Source organism: Mytilus trossulus, chromosome 1 (genome assembly GCF_036588685.1).
Source record: "Mytilus trossulus isolate FHL-02 chromosome 1, PNRI_Mtr1.1.1.hap1, whole genome shotgun sequence".
NCBI lineage: Eukaryota > Metazoa > Mollusca > Bivalvia > Mytilida > Mytilidae > Mytilus > Mytilus trossulus.
In genome coordinates, this window is record NC_086373.1 from 23,998,777 (window position 1) to 24,020,533 (window position 21,757).

A 21,757-nucleotide genomic window follows, 5' to 3' on the forward strand; every position below is an offset into this window, starting at 1 on the left:
AAGATAGAATGAAAAGCGCACGACTATCAATAATGTATAAGATCAACAATCAGGAGGTCAACGTTGCAGCAAGCCACACACTCATTCCACCGGACAGGATCTTATGAAATATGTGCACAAACTCTTTTCAGCTCCCACAATGTAACACGATAACAAGGAAAGAGTCATTTTACCCGAGGGCTATCAGACAGGGATTGGAATGTCTTACCCTCCTCAGTTACATCTGTCAGCAGCCTTGAATCGTTCAAGAGGCTCCTGACAAACAAATGAATCAAAAGCCCTTGTTTTTAAACCTTACTGTAAAAAAATTGTATAGCACCGTTTTGTTTTGTTTGTTATTTTAATCAAAATTCTATTTGCACACACCCAAAAGTGACAGAATAGTTAACATGATGATGGTGATCACTAACCGGTAGAAGAAGTAGAAGCTAGTTACGCCTGACGATCCTTTTCCTTACTGATTCTCGAATCAAAAAGATGAAGAGCATTAAAGACTCAAAATTCCGAAAGGTGTTGTCAAATTGACCTACAGTCCTTTGTTCCTAGTATAGAAAATCCTTAATAAAAGCAAGGATTTGTCTAGTAAGTCACTATACCGTTGAAATCCTTGGTAAAAGTTTTAACATTATTGACATTTACGGAAATCATGATTTACGTGACGTATGACATATTATCAAATATATGTAAGTTATTTTGATCTTAAGCAAACCCATGTTTGATTTACTTCGGGTTATTAAACTTAAAAGGGGAAACGTTCCTTTTAAGTAATTATTCAAATAATTATTATACGCACTCATTTTGGTAAGACACTTTTAATTTCTTTCATCTTTATGAATTATTATGAAATTTAAAAATGTGTAGTGTCTGAACTCGAAATGACAAAAATCATCAAACTGGATAAACATTTTAAAAAAGTCATCAGACTACTAGCAGGAACACCAAAACTATTTTGGACTTAGATTTATGACAAAAGTTACACAGTTGATATATAGTTGACCTTTAAGGCCTTATACAAACTGTAAAGTAAATGTTAAAATATCGGACCACAAGAAAAGTAAAAAAACAACAACACACAAAATGAACTTAGTGAATAGTCATGTATCTGTGAAAGACCGCTTTAGAATAGAAAAAAAAAGACGGCGAGATAACGTCTCAATAAAAAACCGAAGAAAAATGCATAACTGAAAACCAGGCTATGAAACAAACAAATGAAGAAAAAAACATTGCTCGTTGTATCATTGGCACTTTAGAAAACGTGATACTCTAGACCTTCCAATTCAAGAACTTTGTAGCACCACCAAAAGGCTCACACCTAAGCTTATCCTCGTATATCAAAAGCATAGCAACTGATCATCTGGAGTATCTGCCTTTAAAAGACCTTATTAAATGACTCGATTAGATGGCATGCTTATATTGTGTCTGAACACTTAAGCCATAACCAAGGTAAACATTCTAAAGTCATAATTTTAAAAGTCATTCACCAAAGAATCTTCCCCAAACCAAAAATAGTAAAGACTCTATCATCTCATGAACAAATGAGCAAAAAGGACATACATAAGTACTACATATCATGTAGCTAGTCAAATAGTAGAGAGACATTAATGATGACGTTAAACAAACCGAACACAATACTTAACAGATATTTTTCGACGACATCATCATCTACGGGGCGCCGAATGGGACTCTTGTGGTTTTGTACAAAATTCAATTCTGTCATAACAAAATCATTTTTGTCCTACAAAACTATGTGCTGCAGACTTGTTTTGTGAGAACTTCAATTTTGTGATGACAAAATTTATTTGCGTAGACAAAATTCATTTTTGTCATGGCAAAATTCATTTTTGTAGACAAAATTCATATTTGTCATGACAAAAGTCAATTTTGTCTAAAAGGTATGCAAATATAAACATATTTGCATACACAATTGACTTTTGTTACCTGATATGGAAATTAAATCACAAAAGTCAATTGTGTGAGGTAAGATTCTATTTTGTCAGACAAAATTGACTTTTGTGAGACAAAATTAACTTTTGTGAGACAAAATTAACTTTTGTGAGACAAAATTGACTTTTGTGAGACAAAATTGACTTTTGTGAGACAAAATTGACTTTTGTGAGACAAAATTGACTTTTGTGAGACAAAATTCAATTTTGTCAATTTTGGTGAGACAAAAGTCAATTTTGTCAATTTTGTTGAGACAAAAGTCAATTTTGTTGAGACAAAAATCAATTTTGTCAATTTTGTTGAGACAAAGTCAATTTTGTTGAGACAAAAGTCAACTTAGTCAATTTTGTTGAGACAAAAATCAATTTTGTCAATTTTGTTGGGACAAAAGTCAATTTTGTTAATTTTGTTGAGACAAAAGTCAATTTTGTTGAGACAAAAGTCAATTTTGTGACCACAAAATTCATTTTTGTGACGACAAAATTCAATTTTGTAACAACAAAATTGACTTTTATGAGACAAAATTGACTTTGGTGAGACAAAATTTACTTTCGTGAGACAAAAATCAATTTTGTTGAGACAAAAATCAATTTTGTTGAGACAAAATTCAATTTTGTCAATTTTGTTGAGACAAAAGTCAATTTTGTTAATTTTGTTGAGACAAAAGTCAATTTTGTTGCGACAAAAATCAATTTTGTCAATTTTGTTGAGACAAAAGTCAACTTAGTCAATTTTGTTGAGACAAAAATCAATTTTGTCAATTTTGTTGAGACAAAAGTCAATTTTGTTAATTTTGTTGAGACAAAAGTCAATTTTGTCAATTTTGTTGAGACAAAGTCAATTTTGTCAATTTTGTTGAGACAAAAGTCAATTTTGTGACCACAAAATTAATTTTTGTGACGACAAAATTCAATTTTGTAACAACAAAATTGACTTTTATGAGACAAAATTGACTTTGGTGAGACAAAATTGACTTTCGTGAGACAAAAATCAATTTTGTTGAGACAAAATTCAATTTTGTCAATTTTGTTGAGACAAAAGTCAATTTTGTCAATTTTGTTGAGACAAAAGTCAATTTTGTCAATTATGTTGAGACAAAATTCAATTTTGTCAATTTTGTCTCACAAAAGTCAATTTTGTCAACTTTGTCTCACAAAAGTCAATTTTGTCAATTTTGTTGAGACATAAGTCAATTTTGTCAATTTTGTTGAGACAAAAGTCAATTTTGTCAATTTTGTGTAACAAAAGTCGATTTTGTATGCAAATGAGTTCACAGAAACCAAACTAAACTAATTTCAATACAAAATTGACTTTTGTCGCCCAATTTTCAAATTAGGTAACAAAAGTCAAGTCTGTGTAACAAAAATGAATTTTGTCATGACAAAAGTGACTTTTGTCCGCTGATAGATAATTTTGTATGACAAAATTTTAAATTTGTAGTATGATACAAATTTTGTTAAACTGAACTCATTTTTGTTGAACAAAAGTCACTTTTGTCCGTACAAAATTGAATTTTGAGTACAAAACCACAAGAGTCCCATTCGGCGCCCCGTATCATCTACAGACACAACAAAAATAAAAATAATGCATCCAAACTACAACTGGACTAAACCCATTGGCGGATCACGGGAAAGGGGATGAGTGATTGAAACTATATCTTTTGTTTTTACGAACAGTACTTTTGAATGGAGACATATTGTTGGAACACGCCTCCTATTCATTCTTGTTTGGAAATACTAGTAATTACTTCAATCGAAAAGATGACAGATGGATTGTGTCAAATGTCAAGTGGGAAATACTACACGAATAACATGTTTTAAAGGTGCTATGGATAAGAGTACGGCTTTGTACTAGACAAACAAGCTGGGTTGGATTTTAACGTGCTAGTTGGCAGGGTGACATAACAGATGGACTTGCCAACATGCCAAGGCACATTATTGTGACTCCGAGTCGACCTACATGTGCTCTTACTTCTAATTGCCCTCTACAATGTGCCGAGCTATGTGGATATTTTTCTCATTTTGGAGGAGATTTTTTGGTGCACCCTTGCCTAAATCACCTCTCCGCGTCATAAAAGAAAATAATTCACATAACGATAGACGACAAGGATGCCCCTTTCTAAAAAGTATCAACAACTTTTGGTACAGAGGTAGACATTTCCCCAAATAAATGAAAGTAAATAACAATACTCTTAGTAGATACGGCGGATCAGAAGGTTTAGTGACATTCCATATAACTATTTTGGTGACACCACAGTTTATTAGAGTTTTTTCTTAAAAATAAACAATATAATATACTTCACTACAAGGCATACACTCCATTGTGCATGTCAAAAAGTAAAGCGATTTTTCTAACCACAAACCTCCCAAGTTCCCATGGAACCACCACTGTTGAATAGCTGTTGTTTGAAAATGAAAAAGAAGCTAGATTTCGCATATCAGTATCTCAATCAAAATATAACTTCTAATATAAGTGAATAAAAATGCAAAAAAAAAATAACGAAATATATATGATTAAGAAAATTTTAATGCTTTGTAAAAAGTATTTAATTCCTAGACACAATCTAGTACCATTTTGAAATAGATATATTCAGAAAAGCTTTGATAAAATCAGCAAATCCTAAAACATTGAACAAGTGTTCCCTAATATCATATTTTTTTATGAGTAGCAAATAAACAGAAAACGATCATTATTGAAATAAAGATTTAAAACATAAATGATTCCAAAAGAGATACAGTTTTGAAGTCTTATTCAAGAAAGACATTTCTGCAGAATAATCAGATACTGAAAGAGGGCCGAAAGATACCAGAGTGACGGTCAAACGCATTGATCGCAACATATACTGACAACGCCATGGCTAAAAAAGAAAAAGGAACATATCCAATTTCATCTGTGAAACGGTTATTCCTTACTCGGGATGGCGTCCGTAAAATTTACGAAAAGATGATTTCAACTTCACCTTTTGGAACTCTTTGTTTAATAGCTTCAACGTGAGCAGCAACCCTCTATCATTGAAATCATGATAGGAATTACAAGGCCTGGAATATACAGTATCATTTAGGAGATATATACTCCGTATGAAGGTGCTGCTGGAATGTTGCTACATAGAAATAGAAAGTTCACCATTGGGAAGCTGAAATCATCTCTTCTGTCGTAAAGTTTTGTTTTTAACGGACCCTCATTGTCAACTTCTAGATGTAAGTCAAGATATGAGGCAGATATAGCTGTATCTGTTGTATCCTTTATCTCTTGTTCGATGGGATAGATGCGTTCAACATAGTCACCAAATTTTCGATTATTTAGTGAGAAAACATCATCTATATAGCGGAAAGTAAAGTTAAAGGATTTTGCAAATTATTCTCTTTCTTCTTCCTAAGAATTTCCTGTATTTAGTCAACCTCATAATAATAAAGGAACAAGTCGACAAGAAGAGGGGCACAATTGGTTCCCATTGGAATGCCGACAGTCTGTTGAAAACAGGTCCTTCAAACGTAACAAATATGATGCCAATCAAAAAGTCAAGCATCTTGATAATGTCAGTTTCGGATTTTTTTGTTGTTGAAACAGAGTGGTTCTTTACAAAGTAGGATTTATCCCTCCCTAAAAAATGATACTTATTTCTACGTTGGTCATTCTTTTTATGAAACAAAGCCATTCCAACTCTTTCAATTTTTCTTTATGTCTGGAATGGGTAATACTTCTGTAAAGTGTAGAAAAGTCAAATGTTCTAATACTATTGCAAGATGAAATAGTCTTAGATTGTATGTACTCTAAAGGATCTTTGGATTTATTTTAGTATACACATCTGATTCACACCTCCTGTAGACAGTTTCACAATATTTTTGATAACTGATAAAACAGATGTTGATAATTTAGATCGAGGTTTCGTGGAGCACTTGGAAAACTCAGCAATATACCGTTGTTTGTAAGGACATCTTATGTACTTTAGGTATCCAATTCAGTGATGGAATATCCATTTCTTCATCTTTGGTTGAAATTCCAAAGAAACATAGCACAGTCCTATGATTATCCAGGATTTCCTCTATGGTAAGTGTCGCGAGAGTATATGCTGAGTTTCCAGGTGAATTGTCAATACCTAATTTATTTATCAATCAGTTTAAGTAATGAGATTTGCACACCATACCGATGTTGTTAGAGGTTTTATCTGCGGAGACAACACCATATTTGTCATGGAGGTAGGACAAGTGTTTTGCAACATTTTGGTCTTGAAAGATTGATTAATTCTGATTTCTATCAATGACCTCACAGCCTTAATCCATTCAGAAAGAGAATCTTCGTCTACTTTCTCGAGTTTAGCCCATTGAATCCATCAGTATTTTCAAGTTGTATTTCTGAAATTCAAATTGATGGATTTGATCACGATATTTCGTACCTTTGAATAAATCATGGGAAATGTTATTGACAATGTTGAGGTCACCGGTTATAACATGTCCAGTCGAGCTATATGTGAATTGGGAAATTTGGAACAAGCACAGGTACATTCAGGAGGTTCAGACTTGAAGTCGTTAATATTGAGATCCTGCAAAACGTATTTGCTTTGTTGAAAATTTTAGTTGCAATTGGTTTGGTATGATTAAAAGAAATGATCGGTACAGACTGATCTTTAAAATACGTAGGTATTAGTGTATCTATCGAATAAGAAATAACCGGTGTATGCTTGATGACGAGTAGAAGTTTTGCTCCAAACATATGTACCAATATTTCAACTCATACTCATGTTAAAATCCATTGATAAAATAGTATCACACAATGGTCTTACATTACCAAATGTGAACCAGCGGTACAAAAACTTTCTATAGTAAGTCAATATTTACTGAACAATAAGAACACCGTTTTGTAGACAAAGGACATCAAGACCAATATCGATAGAAACAGCACTGAGAGATTAAAATCAAAAATACCACAAACAAAACACAGAAAATGACGCAACAGGAATCTGTTTTTAAAAATTAGGTTAGGACTCTGGAGCCCAAAAGAGGTAATTGGTTCCGTATCTAGTGCCAATCGGGCATGTTACTCATTGCATGTATGTACTAAGTTTAATTTAGTGATATCAAAGACATGAACAGAGAACATTGTCGTGTCTACAATTGAAACATATGTTTGTCATCAATGACAGATATAAGTTGTATAACGGTTGTATGGGTTTCGAATCGGATTTGCTGAGAGCTGATGACGTCAAAATAATTATATTACAATTATGCAAATGAGTTATAAACCTGTCGAGAATGCTTTTAAAAAGTAAGTACTGCCATAAACACCCTTAAAACCAGATCAATCAAAGTCACGTCACATTACGAAATGTGATTGGATGATAATTGATGACGTCATACAAAAATAGTTCTTTCACTGGCATAATTATGCAAATGTGTATAAAACCTGGCAACACTGATTTAAAGATCAAAGACACAAAACTTTTCGAAGATCTTTTTGATAGATACTTCGAAAAGTTCTATTCAGGAACCTTCTCTGAAAAAGAATAAAGCATACACAATGGTCATCAGTATTCGGTATACATAAAGGGAAGTTGATAGTTATATTCCGGTGAGAAACGTTCTACTAGTATTTCGTATGAACAAAAAATGAATAAAGATATCACAGTTAATGTTGAAAACCCTAAATATAAAGTTTCATAACGAGAGACTGTTTTGGTTATTACATATCAAAATATTTATAAAGCCAAGCAAGTACAAAGCTGAAGAGCATTAAGGATCCAAAATTCCTAAAAGATGTGCCAAATACGGCTAAGGTAATCGATGCCTGGGATAAGAAAATTCTTAGTTTTTTTTCGAAAAATTCAAAGTTTTGTAAACAGGAAATTTATAAAAATGACCACATTATTGATATTCATGTCAACACCGAAGTGTTGACTACTGGGCTGGTGATACCCTCGGGGACGAAACGTCCACCAGCAGTGGCATCGACCCAGTAGTGTAAATAGTTATCAAAGGTACCAGGATTATAATTTAGTACGCCAGACGTATGAAGTTGAGAAAATCTACGAAAGTAAGGTTGAGTTTCTTGGCTATATAAATATACATGACTTTCGTTCAGTTGTATATGATCTTATCCGGACGTACAGCATGCCGGTCAATCAGTCCTTCTATTGTTGGATAAATATCGAAAGCCTAAGCCTTATGAACAACTAGTATAGCGTCTTTGAATTGTTCTTGCCTCATGTGATAACAGAACCATCAGGCCGCTCGTCGCCGCCGAAGATGTGTTTACGCCGCCCAAAGTTTTTTTATTTCTTTTTTATAACAAACGAAACACCATATATTTATATCTATAGATAAGCCGACTGCCAAATTTTTGCATCGGGATTCAAGTGTGAGATCTATGTTTTCTCATTTCGGACACGATTGAATAGTGCCAAAGTTCACAAAGTGATGCATGGTATTAGCCGCACCATGTTTGGTTGCAGTGTTAACATTCCCTACATTTGGAACAAGGTTTCGACTTTTCTTAACACGAGTCACATCTCTTGCTTGTAATTTGTGTTAACACCAGTGGGGTCCGACTTGATATTGTCGACTTTCTCAAATTTCAAGCCCTCACTTGGTGTTGTTCGAGTTTCATTAGTCATATCAGAGACATATATACACATATATGTATATATGTCTCTGGTCATATACAATTTTATGTTTTGTGAGTTCTTAATCAATACCAAGTTTCGCATTGTAACGGTAGCTTTTGCCTCTTCGACATCTAGTGACTTCTGTGCCGCTCGTCGCATGCTATTGACCTAAATTTCACTGAGAAAAGCGTTACATGATAATGCACTCATCGTCGTGCAATCTTTACTGGCACAAACGTTGTAGGTTGTTTCATATGAATGGGTACCTCTGTGCGCATAAGGCTCTAAATACGTTTCTCAGAAATAACTTGCCTCGGAAAAATCATTTTACACCTAGGTTCTATTTTTTGCCATGGTGGCCATCTTGGTTGGTCGGACACATTTTTTAAACTAAATACTCCAATGTTGATTGTGGCAAAGTTTGGTTAAATTTGGCCCAGTAGTTTCAGAAAAGATTTTTGTAAAAGTTAACGACGAAGGACGCCAAGTGATGAGAAAAGCTCACTTTAAAATTGATCAGCAATACAAGATCAACAAACATAGATTTTTGTCACAATTTCTACTCTATCCTTTGTTGAAGACCATTATAAACCTAGGTGAGATAGGCAAGCTCTTGATCATTAGAGCATCTAGTTCAGTTATAAAATTGGTTAACATTCTCCTTTATTGGCAATAACCCCTACAAGAAACCTGGTAGGTTAAGGTGGGGGAAAACGTAGTCTGAAGGTACTGGTATATATCTTGCCATTCTGACTGAACATCAAATTTTGGTTATACGTTGTAGTTTTGAAAGACTATGAATTAACCCCATTGGAATTGGTCAAGAAATAAGCTTCCTTTTTTTTTCCTTTTTTTGTGGGGTAGGCATTTGCTGTCCCCTTATCAAAAAATTGTATAACATTCTAATAAGGCCTGGGCTTATCTCACCCATTATTTAAATAATTTCAAATACAAATTATTCTGTTCAGCTAGCATTTCAATGTCTTTCACTCGCTGTTCTGAAAAGAGAAAGTTCCTCTCATCTCTGATATCTGACCAATGGTCATGGCTTCTCTTGACATCCTTATAGAAGGCCTCATTGACTTGTTTCTCTATCAGTCTTTGTTGTTTTAATGAGTCACAATTTGCTTTAAGTATTGTTGTTTCTCCTCCCACTTCTAGTAGGCAAGTCTTTAGTGGAAGGTCTAGTGTTATTTTTTGTATTCAATAAACTTTTTTCATTTGTGTTTGTTTTTCTGCATCAGATACGAGGAGGATTGTAACGGTAGCTTTTGCCTCTTCGACATCTAGTGACTTCTGTGCCGCTCGTCGCATGCTATTGACCTAAATTTCACTGAGAAAAGCGTTACATGATAATGCACTCATCGTCGTGCAATCTTTACTGGCACAAACGTTGTAGGTTGTTTCATATGAATGGGTACCTCTGTGCGCATAAGGCTCTAAATACGTTTCTTTGTTGTTTTAATGAGTCACAATTTGCTTTAAGTATTGTTGTTTCTCCTCCCACTTCTAGTAGGTAAGTCTTTAGTGGAAGGTCTAGTGTTATTTTTTGTATTCAATAAACTTTTTTCATTTGTGTTTGTTTTTCTGCATCAGATACGAGGAGGATTGTTAGAGCTTTTAAGATCACAATCCTAGAGCATCGTCCCTTGGTGTCTGTTGCAGCTAAACAATCATTTATTTTATATTTTATATTTATACATTTTCAGCAAAATATTATAAAATCAAGTGAAAAAAAAAAAAAAAAAAAAAAAAAAAAGAAAAAAAAAAGAAAAAAGTGGGGTTTGCCACATCTATGGAGTAGCAACTCTCAAATACTTTTTTATTTAACAAATAATACCTGTATGACTATTTCAATAGTTTATTTTACAATGTTATGTAAAATACTGTATGTTGTATCAATCATATATGTTATGTGTATATGCCCCCCTGGGGACCTAATTTGGAAAATAAAATTTATCTTATCTTATCTTATCTTATCTTATCTATCTTATCTCCCCCTTTTTATGTTTGCGGAGTTCCTTTCTTTCTCTACCAGTTGTCGGTGTACCCTTGGCACCAATAGTGGAAGCGGGACCTTTTGGCGATGATGTGGATGTTGGGAGTGGAGGGGCTTTATCTTTCTGAGATTAGCCCAGCCGGTGAATCCGTTGCCGAATCTGTCTCTATTGGTTGAGCGGTATTGTCTAGCTCATCAGATTTTGAGGAGTCATTGTCTAACATTTGAGCTGGAATTCAAATGCAGTTGACTCAGACTTTTTGACCAAAAATGCCCTCAGCCTGCGGTTATTCCTTTCAGACCGGGACTTTGATGACTTCTTTTTAGGTGATAATGTCGACTTCTCTCTTTCCGCTATCTTCCCGGGTGTCCAATTTACTGTAAGTTTGTAACATCCATTCCGAGCTGATAATACCAGCCGGCGGTTTGGTGTTCTAACAAATGCAAAATGGTAAAGATATCACCAGATAATACGGGCTGTTGCTGGTGTGTTTCACTGCCATCATCAGACATTGTGAGAGTTTCCAGGACATATCGTAAACACGTCCGTCAAGAAATAAGCAATTTCAACTAAAAGCAAAGTTCTGTTTTTGGCCTCATGGCTCCCAAAACTCAACTCCAAGTTTCCATTTATATAACTATTTCATAGAAATCATTACACCTATACTCAACTCATTGTACAGAAACCAGGAGAAAAAATGTTATTTTTACAATTAATTCCTAAAAGGTTTTGGCCACAACCCCCCAAATCAATCCCAACCTATCTTATTAGTATTGGAATCTTGTGGTATTATTTCACACCAATTCCAAAGGATATGACAATATCCTCCCAAATCAATCTCAACCTTCTGTTTATGGTATGGTCAGCTGCTTGACCACAAAAACTTTTTTATGAAAAAAAATTAACCCTGCCCACCCTTTTAGAAGTCAAATGGTCGTTCCCTTAAGCTTTGCATTTCTCATTAACAGCAACTTCACTGTCAGAATAGCATTCCTATCTTCGCCATCTGTAACAAACTTCAAAACATTTAATCCAGACGAAGCCACTGGACCGGATACATCAGACTAATGGTACTAAAATAACTTGCCAGCCAAATCGCTCCCATACTTACCATCATATTTAATATTTCAATAGAGACCAGCAAAGTACCAGATGACTGGCAGACAGCAACAGTCACAACAGCATATTAAAGAGTCAAAAGTGCATCCCAGCAACTTACAGACTAATATTTTTTACATGTATTTGCTGCAAGATCATCAAACATATAGTAACAAGCCACATTATGAAACACACAAAAGCAAACAACATCCTATATCCACTAGAACATTGATTTCAAGGTAAACAAACCTCGAGACGCAACTCTTAGAATGCATTAATGACCTGACAAAGAACCTTGAATATAGAATTTAAGTATTATACAAGGTATCCCATAGCCTACTCCTACATAAACTCCACCACAATGGAATCAGGGAAAAGACTAACAGCTGGATAGAAGCGTTCCTGACAAAAAGAACACAAGTAGCAGTAGTTGAACGTAAGCAAGTCAGACAGAGCAAAGGTAGAATCTGGAGTTCCACAAGTGTCAGTCTTAGGCCCTTTTAGTTAATTTTTTTCTCAACTAAATGACCTAGCGATAGACCTAAAATCAAGTTCTGTGCCAACTGTCTCCAGAAAGGAAAAGGCGATCAAATGGGAATAAAGTATATATCATGTAGTGTGTTATTTTCGCGATTTTCATTGAATCAGGTTAGCCAAATATTTTTGGGCGGACTCAAAACTTTTATCCATACCTTTGCATATACACTTTTAAATTGGCAATTTTGTTCTTTTCGCAAAATAACTCGCTATACGGTACATCAATTAAGTACCTTGATCTGGCACCATCACAATCAACCTAGATTGGGAAGGACATATCAATTAAGTACCTGGGCTGCACCATCACAATCAACCTAGATTGGGGAGGATATATCAATAACATTACCAACAAATCCAGCAGAAGCTTGGGTTTTCTCCACCGAAACAAACAGCTTTAAAAGCATCAGAGAAAGCATACACAATTCTAGTAAGGTCCCAATATTATAGGATTCCTTTCATCAAAAACATATTGATCAAATTGAAATGTTAAAAGGAGGGCTATGTGATACATCAACAAGCACCATAGAAACAGATCAAGTGTCATGACATGATCAATAAATTGGGTTGGTAAAGTCTACAAGAACGATGATAAGGCTAAGTTCTCATTAATATAAGATCATCAACGTCAAAGTAGCAATCAACAAAAGCATGTACTTCCATGGGCAAACTTAAGACTATTCAGACACACAAAACAGCTTGGATACATGGTACAAACAGCAACAAGACTGCAGGAAATGTTCCCTTTGTGAACACACTCAAAAACTAGAACAAGCTTCCCCCTGGAGATTGCCAGAGCACTGTCACTTGAGGCTTTCAAATCTGAAATGACCACCCTTAAAAACTAAAGACGAACATTTGCCTTTACCTGTTTTTAACCATGCAGAACCAATTTTGCCAGTATATTCAGAAAGTTGAGTGTGGGCAGGATATGGAAGAATTAGAACTGAGCAGTAGCTTACTTGCGAGGTTTGGCATGCCTTGAAACCAGGTTCAACCCACCACTTTTATTCCCCTTTAAAAGTGTCCTGTACCAAGTCGGGAAGATGGCCATTGTTATAATATTGTTCGTTTCTGTGTGTGTGTTGCATTTTAACGTTGAGTCGTTTCTGTTTTCTCTTATTTTTGAGAGATACCGTATAGCGGGTTATTTTCGCGGGTATAAAATTTCGCGATTTTCATTGAACAAGGTATACGAAATATTTTGGCGGATGAAAACTTTTACTAATACCTTTGCATGTACACCTTTAATTTCGCGGAATTTATTTTGGCGATTTTCTTCTATCCGCGAAAATAAGCGAAAATTTACACCCCGCGAAAATAACCCGCTATACGGTAAGACGTGGCACGGTACTTGTCTATCCCATATTCATGTATTTGGTTTTGATGTTATATTTGTTATTCTCGTGGTGTATTGTCTGTTCCTTGGTCCGTTTATGTGTGCTGTTGCGTTTCGGTGTTGTGTCGTTGTTCTCCTCTTATATTTAATGCGTTTTTGGTTTGTTGCCCCGATTTTGTTTTTTGTCCATGGATTTATGAGTTTTGAACAGCGGTATACTACTGTTGCCTTTATTTACTTAAAATGAAAGACAATATGATAACCAATTTCACTGTAAAGCATATTCAAATGAAGCCATCTAACAAATATCTAAAAGCTCTTATTGTGTTGTTTTTGAGAAAAATGTGCATGAAATTGGATGGAATTGACAGAGTAAAACAGTATACTCCTCCTTCACAGTAGGTAAAATAATAAAGCAAAGACACATATCTACTAGTGCATTTTAATTTGTAATTTCTGTATATTCATATCTGTATAACCAGACAACAGAAAACGAAAACCAGCAATAAATAAAGCTGTTCAGAAAGAAATACATATATAAATATATGTTAATATATATTCCAAATACAAACTTATGATATGCATACCAATAAAGATTTTCATCTCATCATAAAATGCATTTATTGAATAATCTTAGTAATTTTTTTTCTATTAAGCCCTTTTTTGTTTTACAATAGCACTATTTACCTTAAGAGAAAGGCCATCAAAATAAAGGACCAAGTTAAGAAACAAAATGTTCAACTTTTCTTCCATCAATTTTTTTCTCAATGCACTAGAAAGAAATCCAATCTATATCATATACACATTGTTCACATAGAAAAATAATAATTTTATTTGCACAAACAAATATTCAAGTATGAAAATGGGCTCTGCCTACAAAACATCATATATACAGATCAATGTACGAGAAATCTTTTTTTTTAACTTTAAACTTGGATGCATTATGTTCACCATTTCATGCAAACATGTTAATTTTCAAAAGATAACATTAGACATATAATTTATTTTTTAATTCACTAGAAAAAAGTGTTCACAGGAGGTTTTCCATAATATATATTTCACAACTGTTTTGTCATGAAATGGTTTAATAATTTTATAGCAACTTTGTGTCTTCCCACTAGAAAATGTATATGAATCAAATCCTATAAAGAGATAAAGAAAAGCGATATCCAGACCAAAATACTGGATATAAGACTGAATATTCATATTGTCCACAAAGGAGATGATGTATGAACTACTTTTCCAACACCTAAGCTTATTTAATGTGATTATCACATAGTGAAATAAATAATTATATGACAAGAAATGAAACAAATAATGAGAGGTGCACAATGCAAAAAATGATGGATCAAATATTTATCACAAATGAGACTAACAACCAGCAACTTTCAATGAAGCCAATAGCACTTAATTTACAATATTGTATAAACAATGTTTTATATCAATAAATAAACAATTTTTTGTAGTAAACACAATTCTGACAAAGGTATTTGTCCAAAACATAAATTATATATGTAGCACTTTTATTCATAGATTTAAATCTATATTATGCAATTCTAAGATACTATATCAGTCAGGATTAAGTCTGTTGCTTTTGTTCTTTCTAGAAAAAGTAGATATGCGTTTTGCTTCTTACTGGAAAATGAACACGGTTGATGAATGTAATAGAATGCTAACTGTACAACTAATTGTCTTATACTATCACTGTTTTGGTAGATTGAATTTAACGTATGGAACTTCAACGTCTTCTCCATCCTTATCGTAACAACAAATTTCTAAGACTAGAGCTCGTACATAACTTGGAATTTTCTTCTTTGATACCCTCTTCACTACTTCTGTTAACCTACAGATATAAAAAGAAATTCAAATAATTAAGAAAATAATTTTTAAAAACAATTGTTCTGTTCAATATCAGAAACAGAAATTATACCTCTATGGACATTTAAAGGCAAATTCTGAATATTCATTGTCGAATAATGAATATAAAATGGCTAGACATATCTCAATTAAACAAACCTCAAGAGCTTGACTGACCTTTACAACCAATTTGGACTTCCACAATATGTGGAATGTAAAAGCTTGAATTTGATATGTTAGGGACTATATTTGAAATCAAATATCACTTTTATATCTCTGTATTATTTGGAAGAAAAATCGTAAGCTTGGTTTTTTTACAACAGATTAACAAATTTGTTTAACTCGAGTCTCTTTCTTGCTGAAGTGTAAAAAGATAACTTACGGTAAAGCTTTCCTTTCTTTAGCTTTTGCTGGTGCCATGAAGAAAGAAAACAGCATGGAAACTCCCTGTGATAACATTGTGATCTCTAAGTTGTAATTTTTCTGAAAAATACAATTTCAAGATTTGTTATAAATGTAAAAATGAATTTAGGGCTCTTTACAGCTTGCTGACAGGTGTGAGCCAAAGCTCCTTGTTGTAGACTTGTAGACTGTACTTTTACCTATAATGGTTTACTTTTACAAATTGTGGCTTTGATGGAGAGTTGTCTTTGTCTCATTGGCACCCAAACCACATATCTTTAATATATCTATTTTCATCAAAGATTCCACAGTACGAGTATTTTACAGAACTTAAACAAGTCAATTATTGAATTGTAGTTTTCAAGTACTAACAATCATGAAGATTATGAAACTTTATTGACCTCTTGATATTGTTTTTTCATTTTTTTGTTATTGATTGCTGTTCAATTGAAGTTTGGCCTGAATTTTATTTGTCAATTCTTAAGAAATATCATACAAAATATAGTTATCTCAGGAATCTTATAAGTTACATAGAAATGGACCTAATGTAAAATATTGTTTCAGTCATACTTTCATTTAGTAAAGGTTATTTTGCAGATCTTCAACAGTTATAAAATATTCACCAAAACAATATGTTCCTGCAGTAATATGTAGAAGAATAAATTTAAGTCATAACATAAACCATGTAAAAAATGTATCAAATACAAAATGACATATTTCAAAGGGTACCATATAGCGGTTTATTTTCGCGGGTATAAAATTTCGCGATTTTTATTGAACAAGGTATACGAAATATTTTGGCGGATTAAAAACTTTTATTAATACCTTTGTATGTACACTTTTAATTTGGCGGAATTTAATTTGGCGATTAAGTTCTGTCCGCGAAAATAAGCGAAAATTTGCACCCCACGAAAATAACCCGCTATACGGTATTTTGTTATCAATCCAAAATTTGTTCCATGCGCAATATTCTACAATGATTGAAGATGCTTTGACCTGGACCTTAGCAGAAAAATATGACACTTTCATGCATTAAAATACCAAGATGAAGGAACTTCCAAAATGTAAGTCATTTATGATTTGTGGTTCCTTAGCTTTATCATTTATGGACAAATGAAGGAAAAACATATATCACATTGAGACAAAAGTTAAGTGAGACAGAGTTTCAACAACTGTAGTGGCAGAATTGGTAACATTAGATTTTAAAAATATGTTAGAACTTAAACTTTATACTTTAGAATGTTAACCTTAATATATATAAACTCTTCTTCTTTAAGTTACAATGCTCCTTACCTGGAAGTAATCTAATAATTCCTGTAATGTCATGTCACCCTGTACTTCAAATCTATCCCATAGTGTGAATTCTTCATCATTATACTGGAAAATAAAAGAAGTAAAATTTTTTTTTTAATGCTAATACATCCAGTTTGAAATGATAAGATTATTAAATCAAAATAAAATGCTAATCATTAATCTATTTTTTAGTCTGGAATATTTAAAATAAGTCTTTCTTCTACTTTTATCCTATAAAATAGATATAAAATAATGAACAATATCAGTGAATTACTGCATCATTTCATTTACTGTTACTAATATATTTGATAAGAATTTTTGTTAAATTATGATCCCCAGTACACAAATGCCCCATCCGCATTATCATTTTCTATGTTCAGTGGACCGTGAAAATGGATAAAAATCTCAAATTTGGCAATAAAATTAAAAAGATCATATCATGGGGAACATTTGTACAAGTTACCAAAAACTTTAACCTGAAGTGGGATGAGCAAACGGCAAATGAACTGACGGACGAACAGACACACAGACCAGAAAACATAATGCCCATAAATGAGGCATTAAAATCTATATTCAGGTTAAACATACCTTGCTCTTTTTGGCAGCAATTGGTTCTGAAAAGGCAAAGAATGGCAATGCTAAATTCAGAAAACCATTTTTGTAAGACTCCATTTTCTTATGTCCTTGTACTATCTGAAAAATAATATAAAAGTAATAGTAAAAAGTCAGTTTTGACTTAAAAAGCAAATCTATTAGCAGTATTTAAATTTTTGAAGGAATACTCGTTTTATTTGAAACATTTCTCTCAGGAACTTCAATAAACTATCTTATATTTGTATATGTACTTAACTTTTATTTAAACTAATCCAAGTGATTGGTATCCCTGTTATTCAAACTAAGCTAATGTAAATACTTTTATTATATATCAACTTTAGAGTAGTTTGTTGTACTTTAAACACAGATAAAATATCAAGAATCAATACATTCTGTTGAAAAGGAGGGGTTAAGTTATAATTTTGTATAAATTCTTATGAATATTTCTGCCTTTTTTGCAGAGTTATCTCCCATATCAATGCAAATCTCCACGGAATTTAAAAACCATGATTTTTTTTAGTTTTTCTCTAGTAAGATTTTATGGGACTTTTTTTCTGTGTAAATTAGGGATATAATGCTAAATATAATAACTTAAAAATCTTCTGTTGCAATAATTTCTAGGTGAGTGTCAAAATTATTCTAAATTGACCTGACTAAGTGCAGGTTCAATTTGTAACAGCCTTATTAATGTAAGGTATTGGCCAAAAATATTTAGGGCTCTATTCAATACGTTATCTGGGTGTTTGATTTGTGAGCTTTGGAAGGTAACCATTTGCAACGGTCATGTAAAAGCTCACTAAGACCATTTACCTTAGTCTCTACAATGAAATATAATATCTGCAGTCTACAGCATCCTTAATGAGTTTAGTATAGTCAACTTACTTTGATCAATTCTATACACACAAGACCAACTACTAAAGCTGTTGTGGTTGCTATAGCTGGAATGATTTTTCCTGCAATCAATTTACTCTGAAATATATGTCAACAACACAAATAATTATTTTGAATTATCAAGTTCTACTAAAATAAAATCTATAATACATTCAGGCTTTCTTCACAACATAGATACACTTAAAAGGTAACATCTCATTTGTTCTTTACATGATCTATGCACAAAAATAACTTTAAAAATATTTTAGAAAAGATGGGGAAATGAGTATTTTCAGTAAGTATTCAGCCAGTCTAGTTTCAAGGCATATTTGTCAGCATAAAAAAGATAAAACGTATTAAAATATATCTTCATATCCATGTGCTTGTAAAAACAGATATATTCATTCCATTGTTATCTAAGTGTTATTGTATTGTACAAATATACCAACCTTGTGTCTATCTGCCGGTGGGATATCATAGTTTTCAGCACGTAAATTTGAGCAAGCAACAATGAAGTCCATATGATAATTTGTGTCATCATCTTTCTCAAAGTCAATAGGTGTTAATTTTAATTCCTTTAAACTGTCTGGAGGTGGTATAGACTTTTGTAATTCTTCTAATTGATTTTCATCTGAAATAGGTAGATGGATGTGAACAATATATTACATACGGTTTGGTGAATGAAATTTCTAAGTGAATTGCTACAGCATAACACATACTGTGTTTATTCATAAGCGCATATCAGATGAATTGGAGAAGGAATTCATTACTGACAGCATAATTATTCTTGCTAGATAGGATGATTGTTTCTGATTTTTTTCTTGATACAGTATGTATGCAGCAATATGATAAGGCTGAAACCAATGCAATAACAAAGGATTTCTGATCTTGGACAGTGTTTATCACCAGGACCTTTAAGCATCATGTTAATGTGATGTTATATTTCTGAATATCATGCTATCTCAATAGACCACTTTCGAGTTCATCTGTCACCGGAAAAAACTCGTCAATTATACGCGCCTTTATCATCGTCATTTGTGCGTTTAGGGGCGTCGTCACTTCCTTCCAATGTTGAGCGAGTGGTTGGAAAACTATAATTCTATATTGTACGAATTGTTCGGCAAATTGAATTCTCAAAATTAACAATCAACACTGCTGTCATTAGGGAAATGTCAGTAAGTACCTACAGAGCAACCATTATTTCTAGTTTATCCTGCACAAAGACGATCACTAAGACGCTTGATGAACGTAAATAGTGCAGGGATACAGGCGAGCCCCTCTATCTGGTAAATGACGTCATAAAGGCGTGTATAATTGACGAGTTTTTGCCGGTGACGGATGAACTCGAAAGTGGTCTATTGGTTATCTTATAGATTGTGTTATGGATGTGATGCTATAATATTTTGAAACAAGATAGTATTTCAAATTTAATATTTAATCAAGATGCTATAAGAAATATCTTGAGAAAACACTGTAGGTAGAAGGTAAACATATCTCAAGGTAATGGACATGACCATTTTTCATAAAAATATATGTAAGATATTATTGCAATGTCTAAATGAGAAATTATAAATCATTATTTAGTTATTATTATTAGGATTTTTCCTTTGATTAGAATTAAGACTAACCTTATCTGCACAACACCTAAATAAAATTGAGAATAAAAATGGGTTTAAAAGTTACTATTCGGGTATGGCATGCAAACAGAAAGCATCAGCTTATAATATTCCACCTTGGGTATTGTGTACTAACCAAAAGATCCTGAACCTCTGTTATTTTCCATGTCAGCATCATTCACATCTATTCTCACTCCTGACCTTGGTGTGAACTCTGGAACTTTGACCTTTCCAATCATACTTTTGATTGCGTTTCTATCACGAACTTGTGGTATTCCATACATTTCAGCACGTAGATTAGCACATGATTCAACAAAATCTACATGGACATCCTGTAAAAAAGTTATGTAGATCCTAGTTAAATATAAGATCACAAAATACATGATTTATTGAAAATCTATTCAAGTTTTAGAGGTGATTCTATTACAAAATCAAAGATTAACATATACCTGTAAGAATGTTGCATCTTACCAAAGGGTTGAAAACATATTTTCAATTTTTAAAAAATTCATAAAACTGTCAAAATATCATTTCTATAAATCCCATCTTTTGTCTATTGTTTTTAAAAAGTTCTTACAAGCATTAAAACAAAACAAAAATCAATGACTGTAAACAATAGGAACTAGTTTGAAATGCTTATTCTACCTGCTTTATAAAACTTACATTATTGATACTGAATTCTACATGATGTGGACATCGTTTAGGTCCTGACCAGAAAGGTGCCCCTGATGATGTAACCTGCAAAATGAAACAATTCACATTCTTTCCTTATAAATGTCTATTTGTAAACATTATATGTAACATGCCTACACAGTCAAATAATTAGTTTAATTAAGAATCATATTCATATTATAAGTTTGTTATAAACTTCACTTGGGTAAGTCACACACTGGTGCAAATATCATCAATTCATTTTTCAACATGACAAAACATGTTAATGACTACTTAAGCTGTAAGACAAAAATGAGACAAGTTGCAAAGAAAAGGTTTTATCTATGAGTTTTGACAATGTACACCTAAAACATAAGTAATCACCAGTAATCAATTTACCTGATCTGATGGAAAGTTAAACAGAAGTTGTCTTATCGAATTATTGTAATTCTCTTGGAAAAGATTACGAGCAAAAGCTACACACTCTTGAAAGTCCTTTGGTCTCTCTGTGGTCAAAGCTTTCTTTACTGTTTCCAAAGTTTCAGTCTGCAATAGTTAATATATAACAAATCTAAACATTGAACAAGAAAATCTTTCCACATTTAATGTTTTTAAAAAGTTATCTCAATGCAGATAAAAATATATTGTTTTCTTATGAATCACTCGAACATAGATATTATTCTTTCAAATGATTCATTAAAAACTCTCAATCAACCCAAAAAAATTATGATTTATCTTTGCTATCTGTCTATCAAAATTATCAATAGTAAATATTTTGGAAAGCATCATTGCCTTTAATTTTTGTTGGAACAGTTTTAAATGTCCTTTAAAACCAAATCATATTTTAAGCAGTGGCAATTTTAAAGCTATTGATTTTTTTTTTAATAGGTGACTTTCACAAAACAGGATACACAGGACATTTTTAATTGGATATAAATAAACAAAGATAACTGCATCATCG

The 21,757-nt window shown here is 32.8% G+C and overlaps 1 protein-coding gene across 14 annotated transcripts in view; it reads right to left on the reverse strand.

Moving 5' to 3' along the window:
- Positions 1-13,941: 13,941 nt before the first annotated feature.
- The window catches only part of LOC134719498 (ubiquitin-like modifier-activating enzyme 1), a 29,540-nt gene continuing 21,724 nt past the window's right edge, over positions 13,942-21,757 (reverse strand). For all 14 annotated transcript variants that reach the window (XM_063582573.1, XM_063582539.1, XM_063582559.1 and 11 more), the window contains 9 exons: positions 21,196-21,342; positions 20,809-20,883; positions 20,282-20,477; positions 18,979-19,160; positions 18,542-18,628; positions 17,654-17,758; positions 17,066-17,149; positions 15,753-15,853; positions 13,942-15,356 (listed from right to left, as the gene is read on the reverse strand). In XM_063582573.1, coding sequence (XP_063438643.1) covers positions 15,215-15,356; positions 15,753-15,853; positions 17,066-17,149; positions 17,654-17,758; positions 18,542-18,628; positions 18,979-19,160; positions 20,282-20,477; positions 20,809-20,883; positions 21,196-21,342 — 1,119 coding nt within the window. In that variant the 3' untranslated portion in view covers positions 13,942-15,214. The remainder of the gene's footprint in view (positions 15,357-15,752; positions 15,854-17,065; positions 17,150-17,653; positions 17,759-18,541; positions 18,629-18,978; positions 19,161-20,281; positions 20,478-20,808; positions 20,884-21,195; positions 21,343-21,757) is intronic.